Source organism: Lepidochelys kempii, chromosome 6 (assembly GCF_965140285.1).
Source record: "Lepidochelys kempii isolate rLepKem1 chromosome 6, rLepKem1.hap1, whole genome shotgun sequence".
Classification (NCBI taxonomy): Eukaryota; Metazoa; Chordata; order Testudines; family Cheloniidae; genus Lepidochelys; species Lepidochelys kempii.
The window spans coordinates 67,120,119-67,143,795 of record NC_136385.1 but is presented as its reverse complement, the minus strand read 5'-3'; the positions used below and the strand labels follow the sequence as shown (position 1 = coordinate 67,143,795).

At 42.5% G+C, this 23,677-nt stretch overlaps 1 protein-coding gene across 1 annotated transcript in view; it reads left to right on the top strand.

Moving 5' to 3' along the window:
* The window catches only part of MAP3K9 (mitogen-activated protein kinase kinase kinase 9), a 90,317-nt gene extending 67,122 nt beyond the window's left edge, over positions 1-23,195 (top strand). The window contains exons 6-11 of the mRNA XM_073348505.2: positions 322-562; positions 1,838-1,960; positions 2,987-3,140; positions 10,592-10,704; positions 11,857-12,654; positions 14,352-23,195. Of these exons, the coding sequence (XP_073204606.1) occupies positions 322-562; positions 1,838-1,960; positions 2,987-3,140; positions 10,592-10,704; positions 11,857-12,654; positions 14,352-14,833 (1,911 nt within the window). The 3' untranslated portion in view covers positions 14,834-23,195. The remainder of the gene's footprint in view (positions 1-321; positions 563-1,837; positions 1,961-2,986; positions 3,141-10,591; positions 10,705-11,856; positions 12,655-14,351) is intronic.
* The last annotated feature ends 482 nt before the right edge of the window (positions 23,196-23,677 follow it).

Below are 23,677 nucleotides of genomic sequence, written 5' to 3'. Positions count from 1 at the left end.
ATAGTGTTTGAAAGGTGCCTGGCTTACCTCTGTAGAGACTGAATAACAGATCAGACACCTCATGACCAGCAGCAGAATAAGCTTCTCCCACATTGCCCTATCAAGGCGCCTCAACCCTGAGCTGCAGGGACAGCTTTGCAGGGGGAGAGTGGAGTTCAGTCTCTGTCACTTCACTCCTTGGCCTCCTTGCTGAGCGTGTGAACCAGGCCAGTAATGAACTCCAGCCATCTTTGGATTTGCTCCTCTAGTAGATAGAATAATTTCAGAACTCATATGTCATACTTGTAATCTATAGAATTCTCCTCTCTTTCCTCCCTGCAGGAGCTGCGCACATGGGAGGAGGAGCTGACCCGTGCTGCACTCCAGCAGAAGAACCATGAGGAGCTGCTGCGGCGGCGGGAGCAGGAGTTGGCAGAACGTGAGATTGACATCCTGGAAAGGGAGCTCAACATCATTATCCACCAGCTGTGCCAGGAGAAGCCTCAGGTGAAGAAGCGCATGGGCAAGTTCAAGAAAAACCGTCTTAAGTTGAAAGATGGCAATCGCATCAGCCTCCCTTCAGGTCAGTGATGCTGCAGTGCTGGGTTGTAGGGGGGTCCTCTTGTGCCAAATGAGTTTCTGTTAAATGTTGCTGCTTTGTGCCTGCAATCATAGAATGGTCACAAGATGTGCCTTAAGAAATCCCAGCCTCTTTGGCATCAAGAAATTAAAGGTCAGTGGTTGTAGGGAAAAACACAGGAAATGGTAGCAATAGGGTGCACTGTGACTAACATTGTCCAAAGGGTAAGGATATGGGTGAAGAGGAATGTTGAATGTTTGAGTGTTTGTAGCACGTATTACTAGTCTGCAGCTGGTATCAGGAAGTTCACTTTTAAAGCAAAATCTTAATTTTAACTATCAATGCAACATTTAGTTCAACAACACCCCAAATGCACACTTTCATTGAAGGTATTACCTGAAAATGGTGGAAGTGTCTATTCTGGAGTCGTCTTATTGTTAAATAAAGCTGATGTGGGTATGTTTGATATCAGAACAGCAACCATAGCCCATTGCACTGCTGGTGTGGGAAATGACCTTGGGACTCTTGAGTCATGTTGGGTAGCTAAGGGAAGATTATGAAGACTACAGCACTCAACTTCTCAGCATTACTATTTAGCAAATAAATACAGAATTAGACTGTTGCTTCATTCCCTCAAGACTGGATGGAAAATGTCACTTGGTTGGTCAACAATTGGGAAAGTGGGTGGGAAAATGAGGATGGCTGTCGATGGAAGTGAGTCCATTGTGATAAGAGAGGGTACCGAATGTGCAAATTGCTTGGAGTTCCAAACTGGCAAGAAACGGAAAGCTGCGTGTGTTTGATTATATAATTCACCCAGAGTTGGCAGCCATGTTATAGATGGTTCTTAACATGTACTGCACTGTTAACTCTGTCTCTCAAGGGAGACTGAGAGTTGGGGAGAGTGGATGTGGTAGATTATATTTTTAATAATAACCATCTTGTAAACATTTGTTTCATGAATTTTTGCTTGCCCCAGAAGTCTCTTTGGGAAATGAGATGAAAAGGTTTTTACCTAAAAAATTATGCAGGTACATATGGGTAGGAATGTCAGTCCCCAACTAGACACATTTATATGCTGCTCCTTTGCAGCTGTATGTCCAGATGCAAAGCACTAATCTTCAGGCTGCATTAGGGGTGTGTGCAAATTGGGGGTTTATGTGCCTGCAAAAATGCACTGAAACACTGGTGCCATTCTGCAAAGGTACGAGAAAGAATTAATAATCTTTGTTGTGTTTCATGAATGAGTATTTTAATTGTGACTGTTTTTTTTAACAGATTTCCAGCACAAGTTCACTGTGCAGGCATCTCCAACCATGGACAAAAGGAAAAGTTTGATCAGTAGTTGTTCCAGTCCTCCTGCAAGTCCTACCATTATTCCCAGACTCAGGGCCATACAGTGTAAGGAGCTTGCTATAGCATTGAACATGGGAAGAATATAATATGCCTAGCAGGCACTGCAGTGGGGATTTTTGGGTCTTGTTTAGGAAAAGATGGTGAAACTTCCTGAATGAAGTGTAACTGTGGGGAGTGGTGGTGGGGAATGTTCCTTCTCCCAGAAATTGAGCCTCACTTGTTTGTGTTTCTGGGCACTTGCTGATTGATTGTACTGGAAGTATATTTCTCAGGGATACAGCCTGCTTGCTATAACTGAATTTATGGAATTTATATTTGCAAGTTCAGAATGTATTCTTGAGGTGGATCAGATGGATAGGCTGAAAGAGAAGTGTGTGGCAAAGGAATGGAAATTGTTTAGTAAAAACATTTCAAGAAAAATGAAAGCAATTGGTGTGGGAATGTGGCCCTGTCATAACAAGCAGACGGGAAGTGGAGACCTTACAGGGGACACAAGTACATTTTGAAGAGCAATATGACGGTAGTGTTGTCTAGTGATTAGCGTGGGTCTCAGCATCTTGAGAGTTGGATTTCTATTCTCTTGTTGGCAGTTTTAGAAGAGAACCCAAGGATTAAATAGGCTATGAAGGCCTCTCTGGGAGCTTTTTCCGGCTCAGGGTTGAGGCATGATGAGGGAGGATTTCATAGCCTTTGCCTTTGCCATACCCCTTTTGGATTTGTGTTTTATTCCCTGCTTTGCCACAGATTTCCAGTGTGACCCCTAGGCAAGCTACTTAACCTCTGTGCCAGTTTCTCCATCTCTAAAATAAGGATTAAAACAAATCTATCTGTATCATGTGAGTGTTGTGTGGCTAAATCGTTTGATGTTGGTGAGCACTTCACGCTCTTCAGGTGGTTGGTTAAGTGGTGTTAATACATTTCCTTCAGGGTCTGTAGCATTGTGCCTTACTTCTCTTTTCACCAGTGCTGAAGAGTGGTACATTGCCACTCAGGAGGTGCAGGCAGCATTTTGTGTTTTTCCTGCCCCACATGCCCATCCTTTCCCTCCCTCTCCCTTATTGGTTTCCATAGTGACACCTGGAGAAAGCAGCAAAGCTTGGGGCTGCAACTCAGGTCTACAGAAGGAGGAAGAAGAGGAGGAAGAGAAGAGAAGCCAGAAGAAGAAAGGGCGTACCTGGGGACCAAGTTCTCTTTGTCATAGGGAGACAGCTGCAGGAGAAGATGGGTAAGAACAAACAGGACTGGGTCCAGGGGGAAGTGTGAATGGCCAAAGTTTTCTGAACTTTAAAGCTGCTTATGAGCACTTGGTTCTCAGAAGGGCTGCCTGGTAAAACTCCAGCTCTGTCCTGCAGAGCTGCCACACTTTTCGGCTGAAATAATTATTTATCCATAGTCTCATAGACATTAGAGATAGAAGAAAGAGGTAAAGTCACATCTAATCCATCCTCAGAGGTCCAGTGCAGGATTGTTATTTTCAGTGTGCTTTCCAGAACTTTATCCAGTGTAGTTTTAAAGTGGTGGGACTTCTTCGATTTTGCTTCGGAGACTATTGCACAGCTAATAACTCTCAGATATTAGGTGTCGTTTCCTGATATTCAGTCTAAATTTTCTGTAACTCGATATCCTCCAGCTTCTAATTATACCCCCTTTGGACTACCCTGAAATATTCTTCTCCATCCTTCATATTTACACCCTTCAAATACATATTTTCCTTCTCATGTGTAGTATTATTTAACTGGGACTGGAGAAGCCAGATAAGTATTTTTTCAACCTTTTTAAAAAGTATGTGTATACTTGTAGAGATGTTGTGCCAAGTCTGCTGCTGTTGATTTCTACTCTGTGGTTCCAGTCTTACCTGAAGACAGTATACCAGGATTCAAACCTCAGCATTTTTGTGATGCTGCTTAAAAGATTAGTATTTATTTTTAATGATATGATTAAAAAAAAATTGAGGTGACTGGATGCCTAACAGGTTTGAAGGTTGGATAAAGAACCTTTCACCCCTAGGTTGCTAGTTTGATAGCTGGTCAGTAGCCTATCTGAAATGAGTCTGGTGTCTGTCAGTTTGCCAAATTCCTGGAAGACAAGTGTCCATATAATAAACCTGCCCACCAAAATTGGCATTGATTGCCCTCCTCAGAAAAGCCAAGGATTGAATGGTCCATGGAAATTACATTACAATCTCCCTTAAACGGTGGTCTTTCTAGCCCAGGCTTTTGAAGCATATTAGCAGGACAGTGTGGAGAGAGCTTGCATGGCCACTGCTCAGGCTGTGTCTGTTCTGTAGATAACTCTTGAGAATTAATTCCTTTATTTATCACATAGTCCCATGCCTTTCACCAGCATTAAATTTAAAAGGGGGAGGAAAAAATGTTGATGGTAGAAAAATACTTCTGCCTTGAAGTCCAGAAGCCTTTTGTTGGAACTCTGAGAGAAAGCCTCTTCATCTCTTCCACTTCTTCCCCTGCAAAACAACAGCTGGAAAGGGTGAAGCATCTATTGTGCACAGGGAGCTAGGAGGATGGGATTTGCCAGTTTGCTAAGAGTGGCTGAAATTAACTTAATCCTGTTCCCTGCAAAACTGAGATGCTATCTCTGTGATTGACTTTTTGTCTCTTACAGATGAACTCAGTAAGGTCACAGCATCATACAGAGCAGCATCTGGAACATGGCGACTATTTTGCTGAATGGGCAATGCAGTGAATATATGATGAGCCCTTGCTGCTCATTTAAATCATGCCAGACTGAGAGGCTGTTCAATGCAAACAGAGCTGCAATAAGCTGCAGTCACTCTGAGGCACACTACCCATTTTTATTTTCTTTTTGGTTAGTTAAAGGTAAATTTTAAGGCTCACTCACTTAAGTGCCAGACATAGGTGAAAAATCCCCTTGTAAGCTTTTCCCACAGAGCTGTGCCAGTGCTCTTTAATCCTGGCTAGCAACATTCTTGTCATTTTAGTTGCCTACATAGCTCTCTGCCAAGTCATCTTGAATCCTTATCTCCTTTATCCTTTGCCGTGTCTTTTCCAACAGGGATTTAAAAAAAACAACCACACAAGTTACAGTAAGTTGATAAATCGGAGAGGGATCAGGGAAGAGCCATGAGAATGATTAAAGGATTAAAAGACCTGTATTATAGTGATGGACTTGAGGAGCTCAATCTGTTTAGGTTAACAAAGAGAAGGTTATGGGATGACTTGAGTTCAATAGAAGTACTTACGTGGTGAACAAATATTTGATAACGAGCTCTTCAATTTATCAGCGAAAGATATAACACAATCCAATGGCTAGAAGTTGAAACTAGGCAAATTCAGAGTGTGTGGGGAGAAGCATAAATTTTTAACAGTGAGAGTGGTTAACCATTGGAAAAATTTACTAAGGGTTGTGGTGGATTCTCAGTCACTGGCTACTTTTAAATCAAGATTGGATGGTTTTCTAAGATATCCTCTAGGAATTTTTTCAAACAAGTTCTGTGGGCTTTGTTATACCAAAGGTCAGACTAGATCAGTGGTTCTTAAACTTATTTGATTGGGCCCCCGTTCTGTGTATCTGTAATCCTTTACACTCTTCCCTCCTCCTCCCCCCCCATACATATACTGCCACCCAGCTCTGAAGAGAGTGGAGAGCAGCGGCTGCTCACTGGTGCTCAGCTCTGAAGGCAGCACTACGCAAGCAGCAGCAGAGAAGTAAGGATGGCAATGTAAAAAGTGATATTCGTCCGTATCACTTTTCACAGCAGACTTAGCGCATCATTGCCACCCTTACTTCTGTGCTGCTGCTGCCACCCCAGGGCTGACAGCTGGAGCCCCGGTGCCTCCAGGTGAGGGATTGGGTGTGGGGAGGAAGGAGAGCCCAGGCTGCCTCCCTGTGAGATATTGGTGGGGGGAGAGCCCAAGGCTGGGCTGCTTCCCAGTCAGAGATTGAGGGAGGGGGAAGGAGAGCCTGAGCCTGGGTGGTGGGGCTCTGGCTGTACCTTTTATCCCCACCTCCTGGGTGTGCACATCCCTTTTGCACGAGCCTCAGCTACCTGGGGCTGATAGCCAGAGCTCTTAAAAAAAAACAAAAACAAACAAACAAACAAAAAATACCTGCATTCTAAATTCAGGTTTATATAAAGCCAGTCACTGAAAAATGACAGTGATTATTTTTATCCTTTTTAAAGTTTGTCGATGAACTGCAGAGATATGCATTTCTGATAAGAGGCTGATATGCTGAACTGGCAGAGACTGATTAAGGTTGAACATAACTTGGAACAGTGCCATGACATTTACATTGTGACTTTGTGATATTTACTTTAGGGTGTCTGATGGAAACCCTTAGACTCCTAATTCTGAGCTCCACTTCCCCTAGTAATGCTCAAGTCAGCTGATAGAGTGACCTGGCCTCAGCCTGCTGTTGTGACATGGGAGATTTTTGTTCTGCCTAGGGATAGACACTTTCAGCTTTTTCACACAAGCAGTTGGGTTGTCAGTGTTTGTGTGATTTTAATGTTCTGTTGGACTGAAGGTGACATTTATGGATTTATGGTAGCTTGTCATAAATATAAAGGGAAGGGTAAACCCCTTTAAAATCGCTCCTGGCCAGAGGAAAAATCCTCTCACCTGTAAAGGGTTAAGAAGCTAGGATAACCTCGCTGGCACCTGACCAAAATGACCAATGAGGAGACAAGATACTTTCAAAAGCTGAGGGGAGGAAAAAACAAAGGGTCTGTCTGTGTGATGCTTTTGCCAGGGACAGAACAGGAATGGAGTCTTAGAACTTAGTAAGTAATCTAGCTAGATAGGCATTAGATTATGATTTCTTTAAATGGCTGAGAAATTAAGCTGTGCTGAATAGAATGGATATTCCTGTCTGTGTGTCTTTTTGTAACTTAAGGTTTTGCCTTGAGGGATTCTCTATGTTTTGAATCTAATTACCTGGTAAGGTATTTACCATCCTGATTTTACAGAGGTGATTCTTTTTTACTTTTTACTTCTATTAAAATCCTTCTTTTCAGAAACTGAATGCTTTTTCATTGTTCTTAAGATCCAAGGGTTTGGGTCTGTGGTCACCTAGGCAAATTGGTGAGGATTTTACCAAACCTTCCCCAGGAAGTGGGATGCAAGGGTTGGGAGGATTTTGGGGGGAAAGACGTTTCCAAACAACACTTTCCTAGTAAACCCAGATAAACATTCGGTGGTGGCAGTGGAAGTCCAAGGGCAAAGGCTAAAATAGTTTGTACCTTGGGGAAGTTTTAACCTAAGCTGGTAAAAGTAAGCTTAGGAGGTTTTCATGCAGGTCCCCACATCTGTGCCCTAGAGTTCAGAATGGGGGAGGAACCTTGACATAGCTATTGGTCCTTGAGCTGTGATCCCTTTCAGATCTCGCCAGCTAAGCAGGACGTAACCTGATCAATACATAGATGAGGGACTTTCAAAGAAAACTCATTTGCTGCAAAAAGTGGTGTTTGAAATTCAGTAGCAGACACACTTTTCTCTGAGTCAGTATTGTATCAATGCCCCATCATGGTGTTTAAAGGACAGTGTACTGCTGAAGACTCTCTCTTTCAGATTAGACATTATTAAGGATCCCATTACACATTTGGCAATTTACTGACCAAATGACATCTAATCAACACTCAGGCTAAAGAAGGAGCTTGTAGGAATCCCAAGGAGCGGGATAATGGGTTTTCTAGTGGGAAGGGAAGACAAATGTAGTTACTACTTTCTCATAACATAAATATATGAATACCCGATCAACTTTCCCACCCAAATAGGCTACTGAAAAAATCTAAACCTAGCCAAAAAAATAAAATAAAATAAAATAAAAAAGGGTGCCAAGGTGGGGGGCGGGGGAGAAGTAGGTAGTTTAGCTGCTAGTGCTGTCAGCTAGTACTGTTCCAGAGATGATGTGCTTTAGCAAGTGGAATTTATATGTTGAACTGCTTTCAAGCGCACCCTAGTGGCATGTATGTTGTGCAGCAGTCTCCTTGTCAGGCCTGCAGGGACTGTGGGTAGCAATGTTTGTAATTTGGATGGGAGTGATATGTAAGAATGAGGTGAAAATAATAATTAGTCAACTTCAGCAAAGTCTTGGAATTATTCTGATCACTCCTAGTCTTCATATTCAAAGTAAGGCTCACTTTCAGTGCCAATGAATCTTCGACCTCTGCTTTTTTATGAAGGAAGCTGTCTAGAAGGAGGCATAGAGAAGCAGAAGAAGTTGATGTGTCGTGCTGTGCCACAAAGGGCAGCCCAGAACACCCCTGTAATCTTCAGGGATATCAGGACGAAGGTGAAGGCTAGACTGACAATAGTTGTGCATTATTCACTGTTTTGCTGTTTACTGTCTGTATACATTGAGAACCTAGTACATACCCTTCCAACTCCATGGAGAAAGACTCCATACTAATCGTCTTATCAAAGGCCTTGGCATTTACCCTTGAGGTGAGCACATTGCCCCCTCTTCTTTTTGCTTGCATTCACCATCTATACATTCCTTAATGTCTCCTTTTCTGTGTTTATTTGTCCAGGTATATATAGGTGGGATGCTTAAATATAACTAAAGCTACCAGGTTATTTTATCACATAGTTACAGCACATCTTGGGATGAATAAATTGTGACATAGAATTTTGTCCTTGTAAAGGTCACCCCATCAATCACACTCTTGTTGCTAAGTCACATGGACGCCTTCCATTGGGGCATAAGATCAACATTGCGCTGACTGGATTCAAACACATGGCAGGATATTGCACAAACTTTAGTGGGAGTGATTAATGTGGAAGAATGATAATATCTCAAGACAGATGAGAACAGAACGCTTTTAATGTAATCTAAAATTATGCCCCTACGTTGGAAATAATATTTGTGGTTCCAGGGTAATACAAATATAACAGTCATCAGGCAACTGATCATGTGCAAAATCAAGTGTAGACTTTGCAACCTTGCTGCAAAAAGATAGTCCTCTGTCCAGTGAGCTATAGGAGCACCTTAATTAAAGAGTAAAGGAAATCCATACCCACAAAGTGGAATCTGTAATAATAATACTCTGAGATCCAGATTGTAGGTGAAAGGTACTAAAAAGTGCAGAGTGCCTCCAGTAATGAATTAAACTTCATGAGAACCCTGGGAGGAGGTCAGTATCATTCACATTTTATAGATTTGTGAAACAAAGCACAGGAGAATTTTATGACTTCCCCAAGATCACACAAGTCAACAACACAGCTAGGAATATAACCCAGATCTCCTGATTTGCACTCTCATTCTCTGACCACTAAACATGCTCTTTCCCAGCCCATTGAGGTAATTTGTACACATCCATAGTACAGCGAGATTGCTGACATTGACTTATCGACATGGTTAGATCTCCTCTCTCTCAGCTTCTGACTCTCTTAGCTGGGTCTTACACTTCACAGCTTAGGTGAAGAGCTATAACTTTAGGAGTTTGAAGGAAGTCATTTCAAATCTGCCAGATATTACAAGACAATGAATGGGTGCTGATATCCTTGCTGATCGCTGATGTGCCAAAAAGTTGCACCACTGAAAGTTCTGACATTCGCAGTGGCTTGACAGTGGCCCCAGGAAGTAAACAATGTGATGGTAACACATTTGTGTGGATGGAAAGTAAGGATCCATCTGGGCCACAAAAAGTTCAGCTGCAGATCCTAACCCTTCTAAAGTTTGAGTTTGGATTAGAGCTTTTAGTTCTGGCCCATATTTAGAAGAAAATTAATGATACAATGATATGTCTGCATTGACTGTTGTGTCTAAAATAAAGTCATTCCAAGGTGCACTGGTGTTACACGTTTGACTATTACCACTGTTAACTGGTTGCTCTAAAATTGTTTTTTGGACAGGGTTAGATATACAAGGCATGACCTTGGCACATCCCATTCCCTGCAATGATTTTCAGCTTTCATTATTGCTTGTGTTTTATGCTGAAATATTCTTGGAGATTAATTTTCTTTGCTCACGATATATTGTTGCACCTGCCTTAAGATGGGAGTTGCAACATTTTGGTAAAAGAACTGAGTTTTGCTTAGTTTCTGTACCTTCTATAATTGCCTCTGCATGTTCTGCTAAAATGGTATTTTGTAAAGTTCTGGACCCACACACATCATTGACTCTCAGCAGACATCCCTGTGCTTGCCACATTGTAGTCCAGTAGGAGAGATGCTTTTTCGTTTTTTTCTTTAGTGGTGGAAACATGTCATTGTTGCAAAATGTCTTACTGGGTGGGTGAGATTCTGTGGCCTGCGTTGTGCAGGAGGTCAGACTAGATGGTCATAATGGTCCCTTCTGACCTTAAAGTCTATGAGTCTATGAGATGAATTGGCCCAGGCTTGCAGTCCTAAACACAATAGTACTATTTGGAAATGTAGGGGGGAAGAGTCATAAGAATGGCCATACTAGGTCAGACCAATGGTCCATCTAGCTTAGTATCCTGTCTTCTGACAGTGACTGGTGGCAGATGCTTCAGAGGGAATGTACAGAACAGAACCAATTCATCAAGTTTCCCAGTCTCAGGTTCTAGCAGTCAGGTTCAGGGATGCCCAGAGCATGAGGATGCATCTCTGATTATCTTCGGTTCATCAATGGCTATTAGCCATCCTCTATTAACTTATTTAATTATTTTTTGAACTCAGTTATATTAGTCTTGTGTAATACATATTTTTCCCTTGTCTTTTCCTCCTCCAGCCTGAAGTCTCTGTTAGATGGATATAAACAATGGTCATCTAGTACTCCAAACCTAGGGAGGGTCCAGAGAACTACTCCTGCCTTGCCGGGATTCACCAGCCTAGCAGAAATGGGTAAGGGCAGACCACGTACTTCATTTCACACACGTGCACGCATCCCTGAGTGAGCAATTCTATTCATCCAAGGCATCTTACTCCAATGTCTTCACTTTGGTGGCTCACTATTTCACCTTAATTTCCCCAAGGAATGCCCTCTTTCTCATCGCTCCTTTTGGATTTTCTCTGTGTGTTCATTCCCCTCCAATCTCTCCACGCTCAGTCTCTCTCACTCCGCAGCTCACCAATTCTCACCTCTCAAAACAACTGTCCAGCTCTCTGTGGTAGCTCTGCACTCCTTAGAAACTTTGTGATCTTTCTTGTTAATAATGCTGTTGGGAAAGGATATTTGGGTGCTGCAACATAGGGATAGATCACACCTGCACTTATAGGAAGTACTATGGGAGTGGTTCTTGTTTCCTTCCCTATCTTTCTATTCATGCCCTTATCAGGTGTAAATCTGCTGCAACTGGGAGGGCTGTCAAGAGCTCTTTTCAGAAATGCTACTCTTGGTCAGCCAGTAGGGGTCACAGCTGAACATGTGATTTATCTTTTCTTTACCTTTTCAGTGCTCCCAGCCTATATCAGCTTTGAGTGCTGGATTCACACCCAAGGGCCAGCTTTTTTTTTTTTTTTTCCTAGATACTAAGGTCAGAAGGGACCATTATGATCATCTAGTCTGACCTCCTGCACAAGGCAGGCCACAGAATCTCACCCACCCACTCCTGCGAAAAACCTCTCACCTATGCCTGAGCTATTGAAGTCCTCAAATCGTGGTTTAAAGACTTCAAGGAGCAGAGAATCCTCCAGCAAGTGACCCATGCTACAGAGGAAGGCGAAAAACCTCCAGGGCCTCTTCCAGTCTGCCCTGGAGGAAAATTCCTTCCCGACCCCAAATATAGCGATCAGCTAAACCCTGAGCATATGGGCAAGATTCACCAGCCAGTCTTTTGTGCAGTCTTGGATTGCCTAGCTTGGACAGAAGAGCCTATTCACATTTGACTATGGTTAAACAGTTAGTGCTTAGATGAAGGCATTTCCTCCTTTGCATGCTTTGTGAAGGTTAATCCATTCATATTTGTAATGTATATTTGTAATCCATTCATATTTGTGGTGATTCTCTGATGAAAATGTTATGCCAATGCAAAGTATGTTTTATTTGCTTTACAGAGGATGAAGACAGCGAGTGTCTTAATGGAGACAAAGTGCACCCTTCACCTGGGCGCACCCCATCGTACCTCTGCATCCCATTTCAGAAGAGCGGAGACTTGGATGGCCCACCCTGTGATGCCAATGAGGAGTCCACTCCCATGAATTCTGCTACAAGCACCCCTCAGCTCACGCCCACCAATAGCCTTAAGCGAGGTGGCTCCCAGCATAAGCGGTGGGAGGTTGCCTTGCTCGGTTGCGGGGCAGTGCTGGCTGCTGCAGGCCTGGGCTTTGATCTGTTGGAGGCAGGCAAGTGCCAGTTGCTGACCCAGGATGAGCTGGATCCACCCAAGGAGGAGAAGAAGAAGCGTGACAGTATTTTCCAGCGGGCTGGGCGACCACGCAGAAGCACCAGCCCACCTTCCCGGAAGCTCTTCAAGAAAGAGGACCCCTTGTTGCTGCTGAGCGAGCCATCCACCTCACTGACCCTCCTTTCCCTGTCTTCCATTTCTGAATGTAACTCCACCCGCTCCCTGCTGCGCTCAGACAGTGATGAGATTGTGGTGTATGAGATGCCCGTCAGCCCTGTGGCAGTCAAGGCTCCCTTGCCAGTAGTTACCAACCCGCTGGTTAATGTACGCATTGAGAGGTTCAAGCAGGATCCCAACCAATCCCTGACTCCCACACATGTGACTCTCTCTTCCCATGCCCAGCAAAGGGGGCACAGGCGAACTCCTTCTGATGGAGCCATCAAAGTGGCTGAACTGGTTGCTAATGGGTGCTCTCCCAGTAACTGTCTAACTGGTGCACTGGGCACAGGTAAGTTTCCCCTCCTCCTCTTTCTCAGCCTTCAGAATGAAGGCCAGACGATTGGTGCAGTGGTTCTCCTATTCCTCCCTCTTGTGCCTTTGTTCATTAAGAGAGTAAGTACTCTGTGTTTATATAGTGCCTAGCACAATGGTCTGTGGCAAAGGCTCTGAGGCATTACCTTTATACTAATAATAAATAAAATAATACTCTAATCCAGCGGTTCTCAAACTGTGGGTCGGGACCGCATTTTAATGGGGTCGCCAGGGCTGGCTTAGACTTGCTGGGGCACAGGGCTGAAGCCAAAGCCCCACTGCCCAGGGCCAAAGCTGAAACCCGAGGGTTTCAGCCCTGGGTGCCGGGGCTCAGGTTACAGGCCCCTTGTCTAGGGCTGAACCCCTGGGGCTTTGGCTTTGGCCCCCCACCTGGGGCAGCGGAGCTCAGGTGGACTCAGGCTTTGGTTCCCCCTCCTGGGGTTGTGTGTTGTTTTTTGTTGTCAGAAGGGGGTTGAAGTGCAATGAAGTTTGAGAACCTCTGCTCTAATCAGTTGAGGCCTGGTGTCACCACTGATTCACTGTGCAACTTCGGGCAACTCACATAACCTCTCTTGTCTCTGTTTCCTCATCATGGGGTATTATGAGGCTTACTATATTAGTTTCTTAGACAGAAGGCACTATCCAAATATAATGTCATTTCTGTTGTTCATTCTTGAGGATTCCACCTTCAGCCTTTGTCCTTCCTTAAGTCCCTCCTATGCTTTCAAGGCAACTTCTACTCTGAAAGCCAACAAAAAAAGGACGTGAGGTCTTTTGGACTGAGCCAGTGCCACTTTCTGTTCATTGGCCGGAGAGTTCCTGTTGGGGAGTACAAGGTGTTCTCTGCCTCCAAACGTTTACCTGGGACTGAGTCTCCACAACATCCCAAATTCCTTACCAGTATGGGGGGGAACACTGTAATTGTTCTCTGATCTAAGTGGCTGTAGCTATTTAGGCCACTGTCCTGTCAGGCTGCAGTTGTTCTATTGTATCAGGGTCTGTACTGAGATACAAGTTAACATAGTCATTTATGCTCATAAAAATAGCTTCAGTGAAAACTTCATTTACTGAACAATAAATTCTGCTTTGGAATTCTTCGCCACATACAAATTCCTATGATGAGATATTATGCTTATTATGTATATTCTATTAAAATACATTTAATGAACATTAAGATGGTAGAGTGAAGTATCCCAGAGCCACTGAGTGAAAAGATTAAGGTTTCCTACATGAGCTTTAAGTGATCTGATTTTATAGCATTGGAGCAGCTGTATCTCACTAGTGTGTCCAGAACAGCCCAGGAGCCGGTGGACAGTCCCTCATCTCAAATCAGTACAACGGGGGCATAGACTTCTTTGTTGTTTGGAGAACTATATTTGTCCCTTTTTAATAATTTGTCCACACAGGAACTTCTATTCTGAACTCAATGTTTCCTGTATTTATTAATGCAATGCAAAAATTTTCTGGTGGAAAGGATCAAAACTCCCAGTGGTCTACCTCACATATAGTGTTTCAGATGAAAACTAGGGGGGTTCTGAATTTTGAATATATAATTTTATTTTTGCACATGCCTTTAGTGTATTTGGGCAGTAAGGTCAGATAGATGCCTTAAATAGCTCCAACTTAATTGATAGGTCTTCTCTCTCTCTCTCTCCTTCTCTTTTTTTTGGATAGGTGTATTAAAAACTCCCAGCCCAAGTCGAGATCCAAATGAGGTCCCTCGCCTGCCAGACCCCAACCTTGTCTTTCCTCCAACTCCAAGACGCTGGAATGCACATCAGGACTCCACACTGGAAAGACCCAAGACCTTGGAGTTTTTGCCGAGGCCACGCCCTTCAGCCAACCGGCAGCGGCTTGATCCCTGGTGGTTTGTGTCGCCCAGCCAAGCCAGGGGTGAATCCTCTGCCAATAGTTCAAGTACTGAAACCCCAAGCAATCTGGACTCCTGCTTTGCTAGTAGCAGCAGCACTGTAGAGGAGAGGCCAGGACTTTCTGCTCTGCTTCCTTTCCAGGTGGGTGTTCCTGTAGTGGAGCAGATGCTATTGGACATAGATGTTGAGGGTCAGAGCCAGGACAGCACGGTTCCACTATGCAGAACTGAACTTAAAACAACCAAACCTGCAGCGTATGAACTGAAACAAGAGTTCTGGTCTTAGCATGAAATCCGTTAGGGGGCGGTAAGCCGCTTTAGAGTCAATCATACTACTTGCACTAAGAATGCACTTTGAAGACGGATAAAATGGAGGGATGCTACTGAGATCATATAATGGTGCTGCCTCTACTGAAAATGTTGTCTGACTGCCTGATTTTTGTCTGCAGTTGGATGTAACTGCGCAACTGAAAGCTGCTGACTTTTGCTGTGGGGATTTTATGTAGTCTTCCTTATCTTGTCTTTGCAGTTTGAAACTGCAATAAGCAAAAATGATCGTATCAAAGTCTCTGTTTTTGACCTCACAGAGCTTGACAAATGTTGTATATTGGTATATATCCCAGTATTAACCTTGATCCTGAGATCCCAAGTATTACACTATATCAGGTACCGGTGTTTGGTATTTTCCCAAGGCTGTCCAAGTGGGAGAAATGGCAAATATTTGGAGATTTGCTCCACTGAATGCTATTCTTATGGCAGGGTTGGTCTGGTATCTACCCGCTACCCTGGCAGAAGCACCTGGCCCACATATGTTTGGATTTTATGGGCTCTAATAAATTTCTTTGTTAAATGCTCCTCAGATGCAGTTTTCATCTGGAATTCTGACACATTCCATCTAATCAAATCTATCTTATGTAGTCCCTTTGTGTGAGTGGACCTGTAGCTAGAACAGTAATTCACTCTTTCTGTTGAGTTCTGTGTGACCTCAAATGCAAGCTCTCCACACTGATGTTGTATAACAAAGCCAACAGCATTAGGAATCAGACAGGTATATTTGTCTTGCAGAAAGAATTCAATGTATTCAGTAGTGAGGTTCTTACTCACCCTGTCAATGCTCGGAAAATCAGGCATATAATACTCATGGCCTGCTTCCATTGAAATCAGTGGGAGCCAGATCTGGCACTGAGGCCTCATATCATGAAGAAAAAGTGTATCTGGATTAAGCAAAGGTCCTAACCACTTCCATTCTTTATCCTATCCTATTCCTACTCCTACATTTTTTATCCTGGGTTAATGTCTTTCCTACTTTAATCTCTTTTCTTCTGTCCTGTTGTCAGTAGCTGGGATGCTCCAAATCTCCAATAGAATTCTTAGATACAATTCACTAGGAGCTAGGAAGCTGAGAGCCAATTAGAAGAGCACAAATCCCCATTGCTACTTTTGACCACATGTTGCCAAATGGAGAAATCTCAGTTCAGTCCCAGTATTCAATGTAATAATTAATGTGTCGCTCTAACCAAACATTCTTGAGGAGGGGAAGGTGGGCAGTGTAAATTCATTATGGGAAAACCACCATTCAGGTAAATATATTAGTTCTTTGGTATCTGAATAATTCATGTGCCATTTGCCAAGCAAGGAAGGGAAAGCGCGTGACTGGAGTTTCACTTGAGTTGACCAAGAAATAATGGCAAAAGACTGGGGTAAAAGGTTTAAAGTTTAAAAATAGTTTCCAAGAAGAGGGGGGGAATGGCAAATGTTGGTATCTGCTATAACAGCAGCAAATAGAGTGGTGCTAAGATATTTACATCTGAGAAACTCCATTCTTTTTAAAAACTGCTATCTAGGAATTGAATTGAATAAATAACATTTTCAAAGTAACTCCCACATTTGTCTTTGTGGATCTTTTCTTCTTTTGTTTCTGTTCTTACCCAGTCCCATCAGTTCATTCTATTTTCTGTTACTTTAATTTACAAAGTGAGATGCTGAATTGGGAAATCGAAAAACTCCCTCAGGCCCTTATAATATGAAGCCTTGAAGATTTTGGTTCTCCTTTGTTTCTCCTTGTTCATCCTGTACAACCAGAACAACCAAAACCGAAGAACCACAGGTCTCTTTTGATTAATCTCTGGTAGACTGAAAAACTTTATTGGAGATATGACCTTTATGTAAGAAACCAGAATGGCAGTAGCTGCAGCCTCTTCCCAGACCCGTTAGATGATCCTGCTCTGCCATCAGAGATCCCATCCCATCTCCCTGAGTTCCACATCAATAGTACAATATTATTTTTCTTAGGGTTTTTTTTTTCAGTGTACTATTGTTGCCTCAGGTGGTTGCTGTGTATGGGACAGGGAGTCTCAGTGTATAGTTTCTTTTGAGAGTAGCTGCCCATGCAGGTTAGCACTTTTAAGAGATTAATCTATTGGCATCAGTGTGGGGAAAAAAGTGTTATGATTTAGCAAAACTTAGTGAAGGTAATATCCTTTCATTGCTATAGATGTAGAAGTATAGGAATAGTTGCCTCCTCCCCCAGGGTACAGTTGCGGGATCTTCTTGTGATCAATAGGGGCAGTATAGCATTCATAGTGGAGATCTCAGTCTGTTAAAACCCATAAAGAGCATACAGAGAAACTGGATAACCTCTCACTCTATCCAGGTGTTTGCTGTTTGACATCTTAAGGTAGTTGAAAGAATAAACATTGAACTCAAAAGTTTATTGCTATTCAGAGCATTTTATTTAAAAAAAAAAAGTCCTTTTGAAAACTTATTTACATTACCTAGCTTCCATTTGTAGTGTGATTCCCCACCCCCGTGTTAGTATTTATATTTGTAGTCAAAGGCAACATTAGATACATGACAAAGATTCAGGAATCAAGCCTAGTATTGCATCCCAAGGCTCACGTGACATCCTGCCACTTTCTTGAATAATCAAGACCAGCTCTGAAATCTTGATGTTTCCTGGGTTTTTCAGAGCTTCTTTTTCCAGAAAAAGATGCTCACTACTTGCTCATAAATGTTGGAGATAATCTAAAAATGCATTCTTTTTTTAGGAAATATAATGACCAGCAGTAAAATATTGCACAGTGATACAAATCTGCTGCAACCATGATGTGCATTTAGGTTCTGCTTTATCTTGTGATTGTCTGTTTTTAGCCTTCTTGCCATTCCTTTGAGAGATGAATATAGCTTTTTAGAAAATGAACTACATTTGGTTTTTGTTTAAAATAATCCCTCCCAGCCTGAAAACATGTATATGAGGTTTCAAATTTTAAATTTTTGCCACTGATCGGGTGGGGCAGCTGCAGCCACCTGAAAACCATACTGCTTCCTTAGAATAAAGAATAAGATTCCTTCTTTTCCCTTCTGGGGAAGCTTCTCTGCCACAGCAGCTCTCTACATGGAGAAGAGAAGTTCAACTCCTGCCAAGAATGAGGAAGAGATTTCTCGTTCTTTCGGTTCCAGATGCCTGGGAGCATCATTGTCCTACTGAATGTGGGTTCCTTGGATTGATTTGTGAGCTGCATAGAACAAATGCTATGTATTTTAGGTACAAAGAATCATAGAAATGTAGGGACCTCGAGGTCATCTAGTCCAGCTCGTGCTCTGCGGCAGGACCAAGTATATCTGGATCATCCCTGACTGTCTCACCTGTCCTTAAAAACCTCCAGTGATGGGGATTGCACAACCTCCTTTGGAAGCCTAGTCCAGAGTTTAACTACCTTAATAATTAGGTGGGGTTTTTTTGGCATCCTAGGTTCCTTTATATTTCATGTCTGCTCTCTGGGGTTTTGTTTCTTTTGAAAGGACCACACTGTGGCTTTCAGTACTGTAGTATGCTTCATAGCATGTCAGATCAAACACCTGACTTATAGAATTTATACCTTCCCATTAACTGAAACATTCACAGAATCTTCTCTGTTACTGGGGTAAAAATAAGCAAGCAGTTACCTTCTCTCAGTTATTGTTCTAAATCTCTACTTTCAATGACTTGCTCCGTCCCCGCGATCTTCATCAGTTTATTATTTATTTATTTATTTATTTTAATTGTGGTAGTGCCTTAGGGTCCAAATTAGGATCAGGAAATTGCGCACACACACAATAGGTAGTGTCAGGTCCTAAAGAAGCTCATAATTTAGGCATAAAAAAGAGTCAACAAATGGAGAAAAACAAAGATGGAGGCAGTGGGGGAGCTGGGGGGATGGACCAGGCAACAGTGAAATGATTTGTGTTTAGTACAGTAAGAAGCAGTCACAAGATATCATGTGCCTAATCATTGTTGAGAGGTTTGTGGGTATCACAGCAAAGGTGAGTATAAAAGAAGGAATTTGAAGGAGATCAGTGTAGCAGCTTTGTGCTTTTTTACAGGACGCTCCACCCATTCATAGGGATCAGAATGTGGGGAAGGCACAAAGATTTTTTGAGTGAATATTGGATTAGTGAGCTATGAGCTGGCACAGCAAAGGTAGAAATCAGTGTGATAACACTTATTGTGTTGGGTCTCAGATATTCAAATATATGATGTAAAATAAGATAGAATGTATGTGCTTTATTTAAAAGATTCTGCTTATTTTTCCATTGCTGGAGTCTCAAAATAATCAGCATGTTTCTTGGCAGTTTATGACCTGCATAGTTGTTTGCCCTCAGTCCAACCAGTCATTAGCTGCAAGACGTATTGGCTTTTACTACTGTTAACAATACAGATACATAAACATGCAGATTAAAAAAATGCCATCCTATGTATTTTAAAGTAGAACTGCACATTACCATGATGCATTTCTCTAGTTACAATACTGGTCCTTTAATCTATCTATATCTAATGCACTCATCACCTTAACATCTGAGTGTTAGTATCTAGCAGTTAGTCCAGGGCAGCAACTATTAGGAAAGCATGATGTATTCTTAGTGCCCAAAGCAGTGAATATTATTAAGAGCTTCACCTCTCCACCCAAAATGTAAAGAAATGCTGGATGGTTGAGTAATACATGAGGAGTTGAGGGGATGTTATATTGTCCAGGAATGCAGGGAGTAGGGATCGTTGAAAATTTTCTGTTTCACAGTTTTTGGATGGAAAATTGAGTTTCATCTAAAATTGAAACAAAACTCTAAATCAGTTCAGATAAAAGAAATTTTTCACAAGAAGACTTCTTATGGAAACTTGTGATGTTTTTCATCAAAAATTTGAATGCCCAAACCCCAAAATATTTCCATTTTGAAATGCTGCCACAGTGCCTCATGGGAATTATAATGTTGGCTAGATGTGGCCTCTTGCTTAATTACACTGTTAGCTCTGGAGTTGATGATTCAACTGGACAAACAAATAGCAAATGAGGACCTGATGTAAGTTTGAGGATAACCCAGTGGGGCATGCTTATTTTGATTCTTTGCGAGATACAGTCTCATGTTGGGACAAATACCCCGTCACCATCTAGAAATGCTTATTCTCGTCAAATATCCCATTTGGGGTATTCCAAACTCCACTCAAATGAAATGCCACTCATACCAGATGATCAGAATATGATCACATCTGTTCCCTGGGATCCTTGGGCTTGGCTGCTCCTCACTGAGGTCCCAAAACACCCATGTCTTTGTTCTTGACTTCTCCTCAATAAGGCTCATATCCCTGCTGGGCTTCTTGAACTTGATTCTCCATTTAGGGGATCTTAGATGCTCTAGTGAGCATCTTGGGTTTGGCTTCTTGATGGAAGTGGGAAAGCATGGCAGTAGCTCTCAAGTCCAGTCATTCGTGGCACAAGAATGAACTGTCACAAAGTAAATTGTGGAGATCTTCATGATATGGTTCTCCCCCTTTCCTACATGCTTTGAGACGTGAAATAGCCAGTGTTTTAAGCACTGTTACCACTGAGTATTTGCATGGGATAGTTAATACCTCCCAGAACTGTTGTTTTGGGCTCTTAAACACTAGCAGACGTTGCTGCATCAGTAATGCTCTGGTCACATTTTCAAGGCTATCTCAGCAACCATAACAGGTAGATGTTTCCCCTTTTTACATCTTAGACTCTGGAGAATAAAATAGCAGCGTGACAGAGGTGCCACTATTGCATACTGCCATGTACCAGTTGAATTTGAGCTCTGCTTTGCAGAGATTGAAAGGTGTTCCTTTTTAAAATGGATCCATCGGGGGGAGGGGTTAGGTTGCCGAGTGGAAAAAGGATGTTGAGCAACTACAGCTCCCACTGAAGTCAATAGATGTCTCTGCATCTCAGGATTGAGCACCTTATTCAGAAGTTGAAAATACACTAAAGGTCTATGTAATCCGAACACTAAAATGTGTTAAATCTTGGGGTTGGATGATGAGTTTTCTAATGCAAGAGTTATTTTGGCTGAGCATCTGGAACTCCAGCGCAGATTCACCAGTGGATCAGTTTAGTTTAGGGTGAGAGTAGGCCATTGTTTAATTCAGAGAGGAACTGTCCCAATGGCAAATGATTTTAAGTGGAGAGCATCTAGGTAGAAAAGATGTGGTTCCTCTGGTTCTGCTACCTATTGGCTATACACACACTAAGGAAATGAATGGACCCTTTTAGACCCTGTTCCTGCAAAACACTTGAGCACATACATCCATTCCCATTCAGCAAACCACTTAAGCACACGTTTAAGTTCCAGTAAAGTCAATGGAACTGAAGTGCTTTGCTGAAATGGTGCCTTAGAGCTCTTCTGTGCTAAAGTGGAGGGTTGTGCTCCTATATGTTCTAACCAGGCTGTTCTTCTTAGGATACATCTAAACTGCGATTAGATACCTGTGGCTGGCCCGTGCCAGCTGACTCGGGCTCAGAGGGCTCAGGCTGTGGAGCTGTTTAATTGTAATGTAGATGCTCCAGCTGCATCCTGAGCTGAGCTTTCGGACCCTCCCACCTTGCAGGGTTCTAGAGTCCGCACCCCAGCCTGAGCCTGGATGTCTACACTGCAGTTAAACAACCCTTTAGCCTCAGTCAGCTGTCATGGGCCAGCCGTGGGTTTTGAATTGCAGTGTAGACATAACCTTAGAGGAGTGGCAGTGTATGATTGTCACTTGACAGGTAACTCCTTCCTCCAGTTCTTCAACAAGGCTTTAAGAAAATGCCAGCTTGTGTGTGCTTGTATCTGCTGACTGCTGTTGTGATGTTAGCTCTTATACTTTGAATAGGCACTTTCAGAAGTTTGGAAGTTTCTCTTGCCAAAAGTGGAGGCACTGTTTCCATGTGGACTGGTTGTGAGCTGTGAAGGGGCGTGGGTGGGTGAGGGGACAGAAGTGTCAGTAACCCTGATGCCTTTTCTCCAATTTATTTCCCCCACCCCCTTGCAGAATACACACTCAGGATAGTGTTCTGTCTTGGCTACAATTGCCAAGCCCAGCAACAGTCTCTTGTGCCACCTTCAGCTACTTGTTGCTGGTCCAGCACAGTATTTGCTGATGTGTATAATTTGTTCACTGTAAATGTGGGGATGTTTCTGGTGCATCCGAGATGTTTGGTCTGAGCTACGTGTTGAGTGGTTTATATCTAAGGAGTAGGTCAGGGAAATCACTGTCCTTTTAAATACTAACTGTTCTGTGTATCTGAAAGGTCATTATCATCTCAGCCAGGGATGTATTTTCTGCTCTTTTTATGCAGTATATTTCTCCTCTGTTTGCCTTATCTACTAGCTGTGAAGCTGATCTTGCTCTCATTAAAGTCAATGGCAAAAATCCCATTGACCTAATTCTGCTGTATTACAACGCTGTAATTATGGATTCACACCATTAAACTGTCGTAACTGGAACAGAATCAGGCAAACAGATTTCAGTGGTGTTTGACTGTGCCCTTATGCTCAGTCTTTTGAGGTGCAGAACTCTTTCTGCTCCTGTTGAAGTCAGTTAGGAGTAAAGGGTGCTGGACACCTCATAAGCACCATGCATTCTGCAGGAGTGGGCCTTTATTATGACCTGCTAATTACCTCAGTTTGCAGTGTGGCTTCTCTCTCCTGTCTAGGGTCTTCACAAATTTGTCATGATAGGAAGCATTACTGGAAGGTGTTCTTTGCCCAAAGTACACAGTATATTTGTCAACAGCAAAGTGGTCAAAACTGCAAATGCTAATTTCCTCCTGTAAGTTAAATAAAATAATTGAGGCCACTCTTTCCTTATTTGTGTGTGTGATGACTTATTGTTAAATGAAGTGATTCGTTGGAGCCTTCCTTTAGCTTCTGCTCAGCAGCAAGACTATGGGGAAAATAAGACTGAATTCATTTTTTAAAAAGCTTTATTTGTGACACAGCTGTTGCCTCTGACCCATTAGGGCTTAAAAAAGTAGTTAAATTACATCAGTCTGGTTTGTTTCACTGTAGCTAACACATCAGCTGATTACTCTTGTGTATAATCTACTGTATCTCTTTCCTCAGTTCCGTGTCAATGTACTGTGTGTATCTTGGATTTCAGTTATTTTTGTATTAAGTTCTTTTGTTATAGAATAATATTTAAATGAAGCAAAGAGCTAATTAATGTTGTCAGGTTTTTTGTTCATTTCTCTGCCTTTTTTTGGATGTCCTGTAAATTGTAAACCAAGGATGCCAAGCAGGCTTGGTTCAATGGCTAAAATTATTATTGTATTACAGTATAATGCTGATCTAGGCCTTGTCTCAACACAGACAACAGAGACTTGAATAAAACTGTTGCGTCATCTACTTTAGGTTTTGAGTTTTTGTTCCATTTTTCAAGTATTTTTGAGCAGGCTTTGATAATTGTGACAATGACTGCAGAAAACTGATGGTCTTTCCTAAAGCCGAGCATACATCTACAATCTCGCCCTATGTAGCTCTGCCAGTGCTCCTCAATTCAGACCTGCAGCATCCCTGCTGTTCCAGCCTTGGACCTCCACATAGTTCTGCAAATCCGCCTCCGTGCTGACGAGTACCACCACTGCTGTTCCATTCCTGGTACTTAGTACAGCTTTGCCTTTGCCTCTCAATTCTGACCTTCAAGACCACCTGCTAACCTAGTCCTGGACCGCCTTTGAACAGGCTGTTTAATTGTATATTGGTTTTTATTAAGGGTAATGTTCATATAGGAATTAGCTAAGACTATCCTTCTCCTTATTCTACATATGACGAAGCGAAAATGTGACTACAGCTGTCCAGAGTCGAAAGGCTAATGCAGTAA